The 17658-nt window shown below is 38.4% G+C and overlaps 2 protein-coding genes across 2 annotated transcripts; one reads left to right on the top strand and one right to left on the bottom strand.

Moving 5' to 3' along the window:
* Window positions 1-118: 118 nt before the first annotated feature.
* PIGB (phosphatidylinositol glycan anchor biosynthesis, class B) lies at window positions 119-7644 on the top strand (the record flags this gene model as incomplete). Its single annotated transcript, XM_010132685.1, has 10 exons — window positions 119-236; window positions 844-948; window positions 1107-1237; window positions 1828-1968; window positions 2378-2429; window positions 2844-3055; window positions 4070-4134; window positions 5845-6055; window positions 6764-6944; window positions 7513-7644. Coding segments are annotated over 10 exons (1348 nt in total), but the record flags the coding sequence as incomplete, so codon positions are not given.
* Window positions 7645-7984: 340 nt separating this feature from the next.
* CCPG1 (cell cycle progression 1) lies at window positions 7985-16879 on the bottom strand (the record flags this gene model as incomplete). The annotated part of the gene is made up of 5 exons (XM_010132684.1): window positions 7985-8706; window positions 10607-12006; window positions 13053-13174; window positions 15783-15794; window positions 16625-16879. Coding segments are annotated over 5 exons (1970 nt in total), but the record flags the coding sequence as incomplete, so codon positions are not given.
* Window positions 16880-17658: the final 779 nt, after the last annotated feature.

The raw sequence follows: 17658 nt of genomic DNA, 5'->3' as shown, positions 1-17658 counted from the left end.
CAGGGCAGCACGGTAACGGAAACCCCGCTGCCTCTGTCCCCACCCGGACAAGACCGAGAAAAACACGGCTCTAATCAAACTGGTTCGGTTGTTCGTGATCTATCCTTAATATTAACAGTTATGGACACCTCACTTGGGAATGGACCCACGGCCTGAGGGGCTACTCGTACCCCCTGATCTTTGCAGGCATCTACAAAGCTTTACAGCTGCTGGCTAGAGATGATGTTCAGCTGCTGGTGAGTATCATCACAAACCACATCCACCACTAAAATTCAGTTTTAAAGCACCGTGTTTATATTCAGCATGTTTTTATCATTGTTCGAGTAAAATACAAAGCTTTGAATCCAGCAGTTAGAGATATGTGGGCACAGAGACCTCACCGAAGCGTGTGGCATGGGTGCAGAACTGTTCATAGATCTCCAGTCACAGTGCTGATGCGTGTGACTGCAGAGGATTACTCCTGGCCTCCATCAGTCTCCTGGAGTTCCATACTGTTTGCCACTACATCGTAATTGCTCAGTGGTTCAGTTTTCCAAAATGTTTGATAATATGTGTTTGTACTAAACTCAGTAACAACAGCCCCTTTTGCCTTCTACTGGAGATGAATGGCAAAGAATTTACTTACAATTTCTGAACACTTTCTGTTGAACTTTAGGCTTTCTTTGCTTTGGCAGAAATACTTATTTTACAAAAAAAAAAATTAAATTGTGAAAAGCTGTAGGTAATATTCACTAATTCACTATTTTTGTGGCTGAGCAGTCATTCACTAATTCAGTGGTCCTCTCTTCTAACTTGGAATTTAATAGGTTTGTTGCAAGTAAAACTTTCTCTCTGCTTACATAGATCTGGGTCCCTAGACTTGCACAGGCGGTGCTGGCAGCTTTTGCTGATGTGAAGCTCTACTTACTAGTGCGACAGCTTGAAAATGCAGAAACGGCAAAGTACGTGGTGAGTCTCAGCCTTTAAAAAACTTTATGCATGTTAATAAATACCATTTGTTGCAGTGTAAATAGCAAAATGATAAGTCACACCTTGAAGAATTTTTCTTTGTCTAAAACTACAGAATTGTTTTAAAGTTCCTCCCTGTTGTTCATAATTATTTTCAGTACTTCTGCCAGCTGTGCTCCTGGTTTACGTGGTATTCCTGTACCAGAACGCTAACAAACTCCATGGAAACTCTTCTTACCATTTTTGCTCTTTCCTACTATCCAATAAAAGGTTCCAAGATGGGGAGCAGGTAAGAAACTTTCTACTAACAGTACCAATAATTTCTGGCTTGGGGATAACACCAATCTACGGTTTAAACACCAACACTGTTTAAAATGCTAACTTTTATCATAAAACAGAAGGCAACCAAACCCACCCTACTCACATAGCAAGAGCTCTAGGTCACAGAAGGAAGAGCAAATGTGGCATTTCCTCTAAAAAGTTTTTTGAGGCCTTATTAGCCATAAAATTCATATTCTCCAGGTCCCTTACACAAAGTATCATTTTATGGAAAATGTTAAAGGACTGGAATTTGTGGTAGCTTGGGAAAAGATACAAAAGCTTGTTTGGGTTCAGATACAGGTGAGTTAGTGGTCACGATTTTCTTTACCAGCTGTCTGCTTTAAAGAAAGGATGTGCAGCTAGTGAGCAGCGTACGGAGTGGGCAGCCTTCCAAGCGGAACAGAGTATCTGCACCGAGAGACTCAAACTTAGCTGCAGTATGAAAACCTCCTGGTCAGAGACACGGCAGTATTCACACTATTGACACGTCACTGTCTGCAAAAGCATCAACCAAACCTTTTGATAAACATCCAGTTTTCTTGTGTCCCCTCATTCTAGCTGCAAGTATTTAGCTTTGGTAGCGCTGGCAGTTGTGACTCGTCCCACTGCTGTCATCCCATGGATACCTTTGCTCTTCAGTCATTTTTTGCTAGAACAGAGGAAAGCAGACCTTATCCTACACAGCTGCCTTCCAGTTGGGTAAGTTCTTTCTGAATTTAAACTAGGACTGTGCACAGCTGTATCTTAAGATTGATTTTATCACTGCAAAGGCAGACAATCCAAAAAAAGATGATTTAATGTAAAAACAAGGAAAAAATAGTCCTTTTGCAAAAGCTGAAAGGGACATGCTTCCTTAAGATTAACGTATGTGCTGCAAAAAAGCTCTACAAGAGATTTCATGAGGGCAAGTCACGAGCAGCATTTCAGCTTATTCTGGGATTGTGCCAGGGATGTGGAGTGATGGCAACTGACCACTGTAGAGTGGCCATGAGTTTGGATAATCTCAAAAAAGATTAGGAACCGGGGAGTTTTGACAGCTACTTGGAAAAGAGTAAAATCTGATCCAGAAGCAATTCAGACATGTCAGCACAACTTTCCCTTTTTGCAGATTGGTCACAGTAGGAACTTCTTTAATAATTGACCGCGTGTTTTTTGGTGAGGTGAGTTGTTTTAAACTTGACTTACAAGACAATGGTTGGGTTTTAGAATTTTAACACGGATGGATGTTTCAGACTCCTCTGTTATTTCTGTGACTGTGTCTGGCCTATGAACTCTAAATACAGTCTAAGCCATAAACCCTTAAACACTGACTTCTCTGTTATTTTCAATGATGGACTGTTCCTTAAAATCAGTATGCTCAGCTAAAATTGCTACCAACAAACTACATACCTTACACACTGCTCCGTTTAATTGCTAAAGATAGGAAGTCTGTGACAAGTCTTAGCAGAAGAAACCATAAGTATGAATGAAAATGCTGCATCATTTCAGGTCCATGATGACTGTGTAGCTCAGTTTAGCTGTTGGTTTTCACTCTGGATTTATATTTAACCCCCTTGCTTCCCTGTATCTCCCAGTGGGTACTGGTTCAGCTGAACTTCTTGAAATTCAACGTGCTGCAGAATTTGGGAACGTTTTATGGGTCTCATCCTTGGCACTGGTACTTCACTCAGGGATTGCCAGTCATCCTGGGTACCCATCTGCCTTTCTTTATTCACGGCTGTGTGCTGGCACCAAAGAGGTACCGTGTGTTTCTAATGGCCGTGATTTGGACCATGTTAGTGTACAGGTAATTCCTCTAAAGTGTAACTTATCTTTCACTGGTTGTGTTCTTTTCAAAGCTCGTGTCCTCTCTAGAACAAAAGCATGTAGTATTCTGGTTAAGTAATAGAGAACTTCAAAATATCTGGACACTCCAAGACATACAGTCAATTATACAGTAGTTTCTAGGATTTTATGTAATTCTACTTATATCATTAAACATGTTTTTTTAGAATTGATTAGACCCTTAAAGAATAATTCAGCATGAAATTCAATGGAAAATAAAAAAAAAACCCACTCAATTAACTATCAGGTGTTTAAGCAACAACAGAACTAGTCAGTGTTTACTAGATGCCTGTTAATGAAAAGACCATTTCATTTGGTTCTTTAATACATCCCCAGTAACACAAGAGGTTCTTAGGCCTCTAAAACTTACTGCATTCACAAGTCTACACGCAGCTCTTCATAGGACTGTATGTCTCATTTTAAGTTGAGAACTAGAAGAAAAGGTAAGCTCTTTCTAAAGCACCAGAAATAACTGCAGATGAAATGACTTTCAGACAAGATACAGCAAATTAATAAATACATGGTATTAGACTGCAGCAGTAACGGAACACAGCAAAAAGCAGCAGCGAGGCCACAAGTGGTATCTCTTCTTTTTCCAGCTCAAAACCGCCTGGAGCTCTGTATTTGTTAAGTACAAATGTGTACTAGAATCTTAGCTTCTCATCCACACTTCTGGTTTTATTACAGAAAGGAAGTTGGTGAAGCTAAGTTATATCTGGTAGACACAGAATCAAACCACTTAACTGCTAGCACTAGTAGCACTATTAGTGCTTGGTTTGAACCAACGAAATAATCTTAATTTGAATGTATTTACTATGTTCTTAAGAAGTGACAGTTTGGATTTTTATTCTGAGCTGCTTCAATGACAAAAGCCTTTTAGGACATGCAAGTGCTTTTCTTCCATGGAAATGGATTTTGTCAACAGAACTCATGCATTTAACTTTCTCACTGTAGTATTACATCTGTCTTGTTACAGCATGCTGAGCCATAAAGAATTCAGGTTCATCTATCCCATACTGCCATTCTGCATGGTTTTTTGTGGTAAGCATTGGTTCAAATGTCTTGCAACCCTCCCTGTAGACAATTTTTACATAAAGAGAGACTGTTAGTAGTCAGTGTAGGTATTTGACAAAGGATTCTTAGAGCTAGCCTAACCTTCTCCTACAGCTAGGAAAAAAAGGAATGAAAAATAAAAGAAAAAAAGGAGGCACAGCAAGAGACTGAAACACTGATGAAGGATCCTTAGCATGGATAAGAGTACTTACTGCAAAAAAAAAAAAAGAGAAAAAGAAATTGCCTAAGTGACTCCTAACATTTCAGCAGTGTCACCCTTACAGTGAATTTTGTTCCTTAGCTCCTTTGTAGTATTTTCCCCTCTCGGTTTTCTCAAATATAACTGACAAATAGCTTTGAGAATCCAAAAAAAATTTTTGACGTATTCAATTCAAGATTATCCTTTTCTAGGTTCAGGTGTGTTAGTAGATGATGCTAGGTCTGTGTCTGCTCTTGGCCAACCACCAGCTAGAGGCTAAGTTTTAGAGCAGTTAATGTGATAGCTTTTTCCTTCAGGCATAGTAGAGACTCCCTCTTAACCTTCATGTCTGTATGGGAATGAGATCATCTACCCAATTTATCAAGAGCTAATTATCATCTGTTTGGATACTTTAGTAGAAAAAAATTACAAAAGTTATTTCTGACAACTCGTGGTTACAAAGAGGTCTTCATATTGCTCAAAACATTATCAATAAAAGCAGAAAAACCACATGAATTTCGAAGTCATTTCCAAGCACACTTAAGCTGAGAGCATTTCACAAAAGCAGTTAAAATGCCAATAATAGAATGTTTCCACTTGTGTTTAAACCACAGACTAACTAATGAGCTTTGTTTTCATCCAAGATAAAGATCTGTCATTTGTCACGACAGACCAGGTGAAGACTAATTAAACTTAACTTGGTACTGACCTCTGAAACAGGCCTGTTCTAACTTGTTTCTTGTGATTAAGTAAAGGTGGTCACAGAGCTAGTCTGCAAAAATTTTATCTCCTAATACTGACAAGCACATAATTTTAGAAGGGTTTCCAGACCGCTTCTGACATGAAGCTGTCTTCTGTGCCAGGTTCATCTCAGTTGCGGTTGTAAGAAACAGCTTTATGCAGCTATCTCCCACCAGGAGAAAGGTCCTTCAAGAAAAGTGGGGGAGAAGGGGCAGGGATGGGAGATGGGAAAAGATGGAGGAGTAAGGTTTTCCAAGGATCGTAGCTCAAAAATCAGTAACAATAAGGGAATGCTGTAGCTTTCAGCCCATCGGAAAAAAAGAATAGCACAGCCATAACAAAGCACGCGTAGTTACTATTTATTCTGGCTCTTCTTGGACATGTGTGAATTGGAACAAATCAGTAGGTCACCACATACCATTCATCCAAACTGAATGGACTATTTTTCCCCACAAGAAATTAAAATTAAGCTCTACAGAGACAAAGCACTACCTCTGAAATTGTACTTCTGTACTTCAAAAGTCAGATACAGACTTAACATTTACACTGTTAGATCCAAGAGTTAGTAAGGGCAAAGTCGAACCTTTGGATTTCCATTCAAAGAGTAAAGACAAAGAACACTGTGTTAAAGTACCTCAAGGCAAGGTATTGTTATCAGCTGAGTAATGGTTTTCCAGTAAGTTTCGGTACTTCCAAAAATACTGTGGGGAACTGTTAGCATTTGCTGATCTCTAAAACTTACTCTAATGCTTCTGTAGGATATTCTTTGAAACACCTGAAAGCGTGGAAGAAATCTGCGACAGGTTTCCTGCTTTTATCCAACTTGCTCCCAGCCCTGTACACAGGCTTGATTCACCAGCGAGGCTCTCTCGATGTTATGAGTCACATACAGCAACTCTGTAATAACTCTTACCAGCCACAAGCTTCTGTCTTCTTCATGATGCCGTGCCACTCCACTCCATTTTACAGGTATTAAAATAGTTAGCAGCGTGCCAGATGAAAATCCATACACTTAAGCACAAATTAAAGATTTTTTTTTCCTCAGCTTAAATTGAGATGGAGAAATGTGTACAGGAAGAGTAAATGAATAGGGGAAATAAGCCGAATGCTTATACCCCAGAATAAAGTTCAGCATCTAAGTTTTATTCCATTTTGGTAAAACAGCTTTATATAAGGATATGCAGTGAGACTTACGACTTCCGGCAGTCATACTGCTTCATTATGGTAACTTCTATAGCAAAACAAAAGACTAATTGCTATAGTCAAACTGTATTCGTTTTACCTTTACTTCTGGTGCTAGAGAGTAAAGAAATAATTACAGCATACACTGTCTGAGGTCACTGTTCCAAAAAGTTTGCACTAGATCCTGGCAGGTAAACAAAACATTAAAGCAGATACAAAACAGTGAAGCCCACAAGAAGTATCATTTTAAGAAAGTGATGTTACACAGATGGTATTTTTAGTAAAGATAAATCTGCTTTCTGTGAACAGCTAACAACAGTTACTGCAGTTTGGAGCTGAATTTTTTTGTTGTTCTGGTTTTGCTTTCATATTAAGCACAGAAGGGAAAAAAACTCTGGTTTGGTTTTGACTGAGGTATCTTTAAGTGGCAAGTCATTTCAAATCCTAGGTACTGGTCAGTTTATCCTGAAGTGTTTGTTTTGTTTTTCTCCCTAGTCATGTTCACTGTCCTCTACAAATGAGATTCCTCCAGTGTCCCCCAGACCTAACTGGAAGTGAGAGCTATACTGATGAAGCCGATGTGTTTTACTCTAATCCACTTGGCTGGCTCAATAAGGAGTTTGACAATGATACGCTATTACCCAGTCACTTGATCATCTTCAGTGTGCTCGAACAGGTATGGTAACTACAACATGCAACAAACGAGTTTTGAGGTCAAGTTACAGAATAATTAGGGGGGAGTTATAGTCTAGGATTTTTGGAAATAGTTGTCCACAACTTTTCAAAGCACAGCTTAAATTAAAATTGAAACCTCCAGTCCATAATAGAGATACCATTCCAGTAATACATACTTCACATTCATGTATGCCTTCTCCTCTGTGCAAACTCTACATGCCATAAAAAAATTTTTTTTTACAGTATTCTCCTCAAGCTGTATTAAAACAAGTGTGGGATCTGTTCCCAGAACCATACACTTTTAAGTAAGCAATGATGACAAGCAAAAATGCCTGCAGTCAGAGTACCTTTTCCCCCCCTCAATTCTTTTATGAAGTCCACGTACACAAACAGTATCTGGTGAATATCCACTCTGGACAAGATCAGACAGGATAGGTACCTGTTTTTCTAACAGTCGTTCCTAAAATAAAGGATAACACTTCCAAGGGACAGTTGAGTTGCTGGTTTTCTGGAGACTCTGCAACACTAGTTCCCAACTACACGCTCTCACTGTGTATGTTCATTTACAGGAAATATCATCATTTCTAGCCTTAAGAGGCTATGAGAGAACAGCCACTGTCTTTCATACGCATTTACCTCAAGGACGAGTTGGAAGCCACATCTACATCTACCAGAAAATCACTGAAATGAACAATACCTGAAAATGAGTTTCTAGACTTAAGGCCTAGGAAGTTTTGCATAGCGGTACTGTGCTTAGGAGAGCTTGTACTGCAGAAGGAAGAGAGTAGTGGGTCTAAAACCGGGTAAGTCAAACAGGGAAGTCTGATTACGCAGCGCACTGGCTGTCTGGAAACATGTACACCTCTTCTGAAGGCAGCTTCAGTAGCAGCATGGCAGGGGTGGGGTGTTGACCTAACTTACAGCACTAGAAAACACCAGGGAGACCAAAGTTACCGTATGACTCCTTAAAAAGAAATTAGACAAGATTGGACCATTTATAGAACTGTACAGCTATGCTAGGTTTGTTTTATAAATAAAGACTTTTACCCACAACGTCTCTTTATTTTTCTTCTACAATATGCAGATATGCAAGACATTTCAAGTGCTGAAATCAGCAAGCTGATTAGAATGCAGCACAGCAAATTCTTCACAATCAACAGGCTCTTGATCCAGGCCCCCCCAAAGACAAGAAGCAAGATTACAAAACACTAACAAACACATTAACCATAATTTTTGAGGGCTGAGATGAAGTTAGTGTATCAAATATTGGAGTTAATTATTGGTACATTATGCATGACTCAAGCTCCTACTACACTAATGGAATGCAATTAAGCATATTTTTCGTAAGTCATTGCATGCCTAGTTTCTGCAACATTACTGCTGGCACCCAAACTCATCACTTCCAGAGAACAGTTAAAGCAACAGTACAGAATATGCAAATTGGAAAGCTTAACTTCTGCCGTTTAACAAAAATGTGTAAAAATCAAATTATTTAGAGGAAAAACTTGCATCTTGCTTTGCTGAAAAACACTTAGTTTCCAGAGAGGATGTGAATTCTAACCTTATTTTTACCATAAATTACTCAATATTTTGGATCAAAGGGTAATTGCCCCAATTCTATTTCGAGATTTGCCATGTGTCTTCCATTAGTGCGACCGTGTTTATGCCATTTACCTTCTCTTTTATTACGGTGGTGGTACTTCTGAGCTTGTTTTTCATGTCTGGAATTTTCAGTTTGCGTAAAAGAAGGCCTTTTAGGTCGACTGCAAGGAATAAACAAAAGCGTATTACTACTCTTACAAAAGCATCTCTCTAAAGGCGTTTTGAAACAACTATATTACCGAGAACAGCTTCTGACCTGGTGAGGTTCACTGAAAAGAAAATTAGTATTGTCCTTTTCCTTGTAAGCAAAATAGGGATGTTGAGATCATCGATACAAGGGTACATTTAGAATAAATCCTTTCTACAAAAGAAAAACACTCTGCAGCTGGTTGCCTGACGTTCTTTTTAGAGCAAAGCCAGGTAAACCACTGTTTGATTATCCCTGCTGTGGCTGGGGGGTCTCAATCTGTTTTTCAGTTGTTCTACTACATTCTGGTCTATAAAAATAACGAGAACTTTACAGTCCCTTGATAAAGCACACTTTGTGCAAACACGGGCACTTCCGAGGTCTTCACGTACAACGAAGTACATTTATTCAGTGGCACTTGCTCACCTCTTGCTGTTTTGGATGCAAACGGCCCCATCATACTACACGCTGTTACCGTATGACTAGTGTCTCTAGCCTTCTGCTGAGTTAGGGCTGTTTTCATCCTCAGTATCACACAAACTTCTGCACACTGTTACCAATAAATGAATTTGAAATTCTGTTCTTCTGCAAACTGAATTAAAGTGCTCAAAAATTAAGTATTTAAATTAATATGAAAGCTCATTTTAATATTAGTAATAAGTACTTGGACTACAAATAAAAACATAAATTTATGTCATATGTTTGCCAAAACTACACACTGAGGCGGCTACTTGGTAGCTGACAATAGGGGTATCATCCTCATGGTTCCACTTTTAAAGAGAAAGTACTACCTCGCAGAAATGCCTTGGGGTTACTAAATACTAAATATTCGGACTTCCTGCTGCAATAAAACATGATTAAACAAAAAAGTCCAGAAGAGAAACCTGACTGAAGAACTGCACCTTGATCTAAATACTAAATACGTTTCACACTGCACCCGCACAGGGAAAAGTTCTATTATGACTACAAGGACAACTTCTTGTTTATTACAAATTAGTTAATTTTTCACTTTTTTCTTGCCTGATCAGAATAAACATTAGCACAAGAGACTATATAGCCAATTTTGTCATAGCAATGCTATTAAAAGCCACATAAAATACATGTATGTGTTCCAGAAAGAGCAAGTTCCACACAATCTATTAAGGCTGCTTGCTCAATTTTCTTTCCCCCAAGTCTATGCAGAAGGACCAGTGCACTGTACCTGGCTGCACTGGGCCAGCCCAGCAGCACACCACAACTGCTCTGAGGATGCCCTGAGAGTACCGTTAGATGCAGGGAAGACACACTGGGAACCACTCATGCCAAGGAGCTTTGTAAGCAAGTCTGAACAAGATTCGGTCGGGTTCAGGATCTGAACTAGAGCCTGCCATTTGAGAAGTTCCGCTCTGCACATACAGACTGACACAGTGTTAATAATACTAAGCAACAAGACGGCACTGAAATCCCCGAAAAACCAGCAGGCAATATACTGGCCAGAACATTACTTTGAGACTGCTCAGATATCCAAGAACATCCTCATTCAGGAAAGGACAACAAAGAAGTCCTAGTTAACGCTGCTTCCATGAGACAGGCAACCGGAGCTGTTCAGTCTAAAGGAAGCCTACTTGCAGTTACAGAGTTTTCTAAAGAACTCAGCAGAAATACTAGAAATACGTGCTATATGTACGGTGGATCTGTAGTGCCTCCCAAACGAACATCTCACACACACACAAAGTTTAAATACAAGGAACTACAGAACCACTTCATAGAACACCATCTAGTATTTCCATCGAGTCCTTCAGAAGGTCTTACTTACCACGTACTAGAACAAGGACACTCGTCTTTACAGAGACTATTTCATTGTGTTAACAAGTTCAGGAAACAAGGAAACAAACCTGGGTCCATATTGGGGCAAACTATCATAATGAAAGTAGTATCTGTAGATGTATTTGTCCAAATCCTCAAAAACCTTTTCATTATTTTGGTATTCCTTCATATCTTCCAGGTAATCCTTGACATCATTAACGAAATCAGTGAACAGCATCTGGTCGTGTATAAATAGCCCATTGTGAAAAAACTTATTGATGAAATTTTCTAGCTCTCTCCAGTGATGGAAGTTATGTACAACTTGTTGCAAATATTTTTTCATTAGCCGATTAAATTCATCCACTCTGATAGGATCTGATACTCTGTTAAAGAGACTAATGAACTCTTGATGAGCACATTCAAAAATACCAGAGCAGCCCTTTAGGGCAAACTGATGTTTCCGATTACACACAGGATCACTGAGACATTTCTGTGAATCAGTGTCTTTTTCGAGTGTTGCAAACGGACGTTTTCTTCCATCTTTGAATTCTTTTGGCATGTTAGGTCCTCCCCTGTAATGCACGTGCTTCAGATTCTCGTAAGAGTTATGTTCTCGGTAAAACATTCGAGCTTTCTTGTTTGCCTCATGTCTTTTATCATTTGACTTCTTTTCATCAAAGATGTTTTTTGTAGTATCTTTGAAATGTCTGAATGTAGACTTTACAGAATCAGAGAATTTTTTCAGGTTTTCTTTCACCGCTTCTTTAGCCTGCTTAATCTTTTCTTTATGGTGTCTTACAAACTCCTTTGTGGAATTTTTCATAGCATCAAAAGTTTCTTTAACTGAACCAAAAAATAATTCTTTAGATTTCTTTTTAGTCTTAATTTGCCCTTTAGCACTTCTCTTTTGTCCTTTTTCATTAATTTCTTGTTTTTCAGTTTGGTCTTTCACTTCAATGTACAGCTTCTCCCATAAGTCAGAGCGCTGTTGCTCAAAGTTTAGCTTTTTTTCTAGTTCCACTAGTCTTCCTCGCAGAGTTTCTATTTCTTGATTTTCTCTTAATGTATCATCATCACTAGCACTGTCAAGTGTTTGACGAGAACTTAACTGTTCCAGTTCTTTTTTTAGAGCTTCTGTAACATGACGTTCTTTGTCCAGTTCTCTCCTTAACATCTGCGCCTCTGCAAAGAGTGTTTCCTTTTGCCTAAGAAAGTTGTGGTTTCTTTGCTTTTCCTCTTCCAAATGTTCCCTTAGTTTCTGATTTTCCATTACAATAGACTCAGTGCTAGTACCTTTATCTTCTAAGTTTCTAATTTGTTGTCTCAGCTTCCTTAACTCTTCCTGAAGTGAGGCCAAAGCTTTTTCTTCCTTCTCTAGAGATTCTCTTAAGTGCTGATTTTCTGCAGCAAGACTTTTTTTTTGAGGGTCAAAAGGTTTCTTCTCCACCTCAGCAGAAGTCAAACATGTGGCAAGATCTCCCTTAAGTGACTAATACAAAGAGAAAACAAGCAAAAATACTTCCATTAGAATTATTACAATTTCAGCTAGAAAGATAGAAGACCAAGGTAGCCCAGACAGCTCACTTGTCATTTTGGAGGCAGGGGCACATGTTGCAGCAAGGTGCAAAAATAGAGCTAGTTTGTTTATCTCAGATATACACACTAACACTTTCTTGGCAACAAAGACCACATGAGAGGCTCCCTCTTCCAACCACAGGTCATCACCCCTCGCTTGTATTGATTTAACTAGCTGAAAGATAGTAAACTGGGTACGTGAATTGTAACATCTTAAAAGGAAATGAAAGCGTGCGTGTTTGCTGTAGATTTCTGTTCAGCAAACAGGGGTTACAGATCAAACCCCCAAATATATTAGCAGAAACAAGGGCATTCAACAGCTGGGGCAGAAATCATTTTGATCTTGAACCAGATTTGTTGCTGAAAATGTGTTTCATATAACTATATCCTAACAGAGAAGGATATCCCCAGTCTCTTGGCATCTGTGACAAACTCTAGAACCAAACATATTATGTATAAAAGCAGCTATCAGTCACATAAGAGAAAACTTAAAAACCCACCCCACACACAGAGCACTTCCCAATCTTCTCTATGAATGATCTAACAGCACAAAACTGTAAGTACAGGTTAAGTATTTAAAAAAATAAATAGCCATTGACAATTTAGAAAGTAAGTTCACAAAACCTGTAGGTCCAACCTATAAAAGGGTTTTTGCCAGCACGTTGTATTTTGCTGTAATGACAACCTGACATTAAGTCACCGGGAGACAGTCTAGGAGTCATCTGGATGCAGGGACTACCTACATAAAAACCAGGATGTTTCAACACATTCCAACAACATATTTGATCAAAACACAAAATCTTTGTAATTTTCCTTTCCCTTTAATTCTTGACATTCTCAGAAAGAACTTACTGAACAAAAATATGTAATGGATTTATGCGATAAATTAATTTTGCTTAGTGTAAATTACACACATAACAACGGAATAACCCAATGACTTCCTGCTAAATTCATACCTACCCCCACTTTATGATGCATTTTATCTCCTTGCTCTTGTTGGCACTGGTAAAGGTCATCTTTCATATCTTTTAATTCACGTGTCTTTGTCACCAACTGCTGACGTTTCTGGATCTGTATTGTACCTACAAAAATAAAAAAAAACTTTATTTTGATAGTCTGACTGACACTAGGTAGTTAGAGAAACAGACGAACCTAAACCTCATCTCAACTTTCTCTGCAAATCCAAAGGCATTCTTACTTCACGGCTTCTACCTTTCTAGGGCTTATTAGTAACTGTTTAGCTGTAACAAAATGAAGACTATAAACCCAGATTGTTAAATACTGATTCTGTTTCTTCCAACGATAAATAATTTCTCAAATGGACCCAAAAATTTGCTATTACACAATCTTTTATTTGATGGTAACAAATGAAGAAATTTTGGAATACTACAGAGAAATAAGTTAGATACAAACCAACAGAAGTTATGCAGGAAAGGGTATGTGTGACTTCTCGTCATTTGTTTTAGCAAAGTGCAAGCCAACCAGCGTAAGAGTGGGACAGTTAGTCCATACATTATCCATTTCAGAACTACAACTTTTACTGTTAAGTTATATGAATAAGAGGATATTAGCAGAATATTTAAACTTTCACACAGAAACACATTATTACACGCTGCTCACAAAGCAGCAAGAATTTGCGGGCCCTATCTTGTCATTCCTGTCCACGAGTGAAGGCTGAAGTGTACCCAAATAGCATCTTTCAGTTGTCAGAGAAAGGCTGAGGCACACCGTTCTTCTGAAAAAATGTCCAGTTTGTTCCATCAAGTAAAACTCCTTTACTGGTACTTCTCTACCTTTATACATGTTCTGTAAATCCTAACACTGATATCATTTTTATTTCTTTGCCTTTAGGATTGTCTTAAATTTGACTCTACAGCAGACGGCAACAGCGAGTTTTAGGTATTTCTTTCAAAACCAATGCGGCTATTTCTGTATTTAATGGTGCGGAGTGTATTATCAAACAGAAGAAATTATATAAATACTATTACACTGCAGAATTTTTTGTACTCTTGTAATTTCTGTTTAATGTATTGTCAAGTACAAACTTAAAAACAGACAGTGCTCTGTTAAACTTAGTTGAACCTCAATAGTTCAGTTCAGCTAATGGAAAGCAACTTTTTTTACAGCAATGATTTAAAATTTGCTGAGTCCTAATAAACACTTGTTGGAAGCATAGATCCTTGCACAAGTGAATTTAAGTATACTAACAGTAAATTTATTTTATATATTTATGTTTTATAAATGCTTTTGAAGAAGTTTGTTGTTCCTAAGAAACTGAAGGCTGCATCTAAAAAAATCATCATAAAATGTAAATGGTTCGTGGTATGAGGAACCTGAATTACAGAAAAACTTAAAACACTGTTTCCTTATCAAGAATCATAAGTTAGGTGCAGTAAGCAGAAATTTCAGTTAGCAACACAAAAAGAGTATCAAAGACACTGAAAATGCAGGTAATGAGATACCATTCCTCAGTAACTGGTTCGTGTTCCCAGCTGATACTCCAGACTCTTTAAGCAATCTATCCCAAACCCGAGCATTACAGCAATATTCCCTTTTGCTGATTCTAGTTAAAGAGAAAAAATAACTGAATGTCCATAAAGAGACATACTTCTGGCAAGGGCTTCCTGCCTTTAGCTTTTCCAGTTACCTATTTTCCTGGAAAGCTGCCCTTTTCAGTTCTTCCTCCTAGGGCATCTCAAAGCCAGCGAATTCCCTGACTAGGATACAGTTACTCATTAAGACCTAATGCTAGTTGCTTTCTACATCTTGAAGGGGTCCTGGAGCTCTACCTAAAGGGAAAACACCATCCTGAATCAGACCTCCTACCTGCCCTGCCCATCCCCACCTACACCCCCCCTCCACTTAAAAAAAACTTAACTTAATAAAAATTAACCCTTTCCAATCCTCTTACACAACAATGAGCAAGGCATTGAAGACTGCTGTGGAAAACACTCATTCCAAGCTGAACCACAAAAATGCAGAGTAGTCCCCTAGGGAGACAGACTTCTCTGCAAGTTTGTGTTTAGAAAAAACCCAAAACCAAAGAACAGGAAGATGGAAAACAGTTTCCCTTCTAGTAGTAGAAAGCTTAGTTATCACACAACCATGAAGAACTTTCACTTGAAAAAGCAGAAACTAAAGCCACACAGAGTTGCCTCCTTCCTGCTGAGCATGCTGTCACTGTCACCCATGATGACATTTTTCATTTAGAAGTACAGAATCAATTAATGAACAAATCAAAGAATAGCCTTTAATAGAGATACGACACTGAGTACACCTCCAAAATGCATTTCCCATCCATAGACCTGAAAGTTCTTTACAGTAGCATTTATCGTTAACTCCAATTTAAATACAGCAGTGATTAACAGAACTGAAACCTCAAGTTTAAGCATTAAGCACTATCAAAGACTGGTGTAGTCACTGGGCTCCTCTCTGTTTCTAGAATGCCAATACACATCAGTTTTTACACCAGCCACTACTACCTGCAGCTGCTGAACAAGTGTTTCACACGACTGGAGTAGTCGTTCCTATAATCCCGGATACACCAGCAATTCTTCAGACTGTATTTATTTCTTTTTCTAATTTAAGTATGCACACATATATGGCTGTGTGAGTACACATACACACGCACAATTTAAAAAGTCAACCTGAACACAAGCACAGCATCTGCAATACACTCAGGACTCTTACCTTCAGGTTTACCTAAGAACAAGAAAGAACAGGGTCAAGAGTAAATATAAATCTTAAAATAAATGTCAAATGTAGGCCCCTAACAATTAGTCAAAGTCAAATCCAATTAGAATCATATTCCCAGTCTCCAACTGAATCACAAGTCTTCTTATGAAGGCACTTTTTCATGTAAAGCAAAACCTACCCAGGGAAAATTGCTATTAATAATAAACACCCTCTAGCATTTTTGTAACAACACACGTATCTTACGTGATTGCACTACACAGATTCGGATCTGAAATGAGTTCTGCTGTTTTGTTAAATGTAGTAACAATCTGTGTAATGCTTGAGTTTAGGCAACACGCAGAACAGAAAAATTGCTGCTTTCCCGGATTCCCTAAACCACTCTGGAAAGGCAAGGACAATTACAGTGTATTTTTCTCCACCAAAGAAAGAGAAATATTGACACTATAAATTCCTGTAAAAAATACCTTGCTCCTACCTTTACCAGATGAGTGAGTATATATGAATGCTGTTAGGAATGGTAAGCACTACCACAAATTTATTTCAAAAGAAAAAAGTGAAACATGAAGGACACACACTGCATTGCAAACAAGAAATTTCTATCTAGAAGGGCAACCAAAATTGAATTTCTTTTTACTTACTTTAAAATTAAAGTAGTGTATACTAAATACGATTGCATCACTGAAGGGCCTCCCTATATTACCCATACATTACCAGCTGCTTTCTTTCATTTTTAGGTTTAGATTGTTAACACAGAACAAGAAAAATATCAGTCACAATAAAAAGGTATTTGTTATGTACAACGTTGATTCTGTGTATTTTGGTTTCTGCGCACTCACCATAGAAGTGTCCAAAGCCCATGCTGATTGCAACCACCAAAGCTAGAATGATGCACCTGTTAAGGCCGCTACTGAACTGGCGCTTGTGCTGCTCTTCCCTGGGAGGTTCAGGCTCCGGTTCAGGAGGTGACCCACCATCAGCCTCGGAACTAGAGATCAACCTCTTCTTAGCCCGACGTTTTCGTACTGTGGGACTGGACTGATCGCTAGTTTCATCACTACTTGATTCATCATTGCTAGCCTGAGACGAAAAAACTGAAAAACCAACATAGAACCATCTTTAAAATGCATTAATTGTTGCTCTAAAAATCAATGTGAGTACCAAAATCCATCCTATTTATGCAAAACATACTTGGCAATTACCCTAGAGAACATTAACAGAACAGTCTCAGTGTGACAGTTTATGCTGGATATTATGCAAGAAATGCATCAAGTTAAAAATCTGTTTTTCAAAAGGAAGAGATAAGAGAATCAAGAAATCATCAGCAAGCAACTGTATGACACTTCCCCATATCTTATCATTCACTCACTAGAAAGTGTTTCCTTCAGACAATCCTGCCTCTTAAAACATCTACATGTACTGCCTCTGCAAATTCTTGTGAAGTACAAAGGTTAAGATTCCAGTTTTCCTTCTCTTGCAGATACTGAGACTGAACTATTCAATAGTAAAAGCAACATACAGGCTTTCTAGAACAAAGTCTCCCAAAAGATAGACATGGTTTTATTACATTCTCTCAAAAAAACTTCATTCTATGATCTACATGCAGCTGCAGACAAAGTTCCATTAAAGTGTCATTAACGTAGGTACTAGAGATAGCCAAAGCTTTGCGCTGCAACTCCTTTAAATGTGTAATTTTCTTTTAATACCTTTTAATATCTACCATATACTAACTATTAACATCTCTACCCACCTTTCAAAAAAGCCATTTTCAACCACTCAGGTGGCTCCTCTGTTTGTCCCTCCCTAACACTCAAACCAAAATGCTTCTGTTACCTGACTGATATTTTGAAAGATTGAACTGGCCAAGATTTGA

This window comes from Buceros rhinoceros, unplaced genomic scaffold (assembly GCF_000710305.1).
Source record: "Buceros rhinoceros silvestris isolate BGI_N320 unplaced genomic scaffold, ASM71030v1 scaffold42573, whole genome shotgun sequence".
In the NCBI taxonomy this organism is placed as follows: Eukaryota; Metazoa; Chordata; class Aves; order Bucerotiformes; family Bucerotidae; genus Buceros; species Buceros rhinoceros.
Note: the sequence above shows the minus strand (reverse complement) of the source record. Positions and strands in the feature narration are given on the sequence as shown.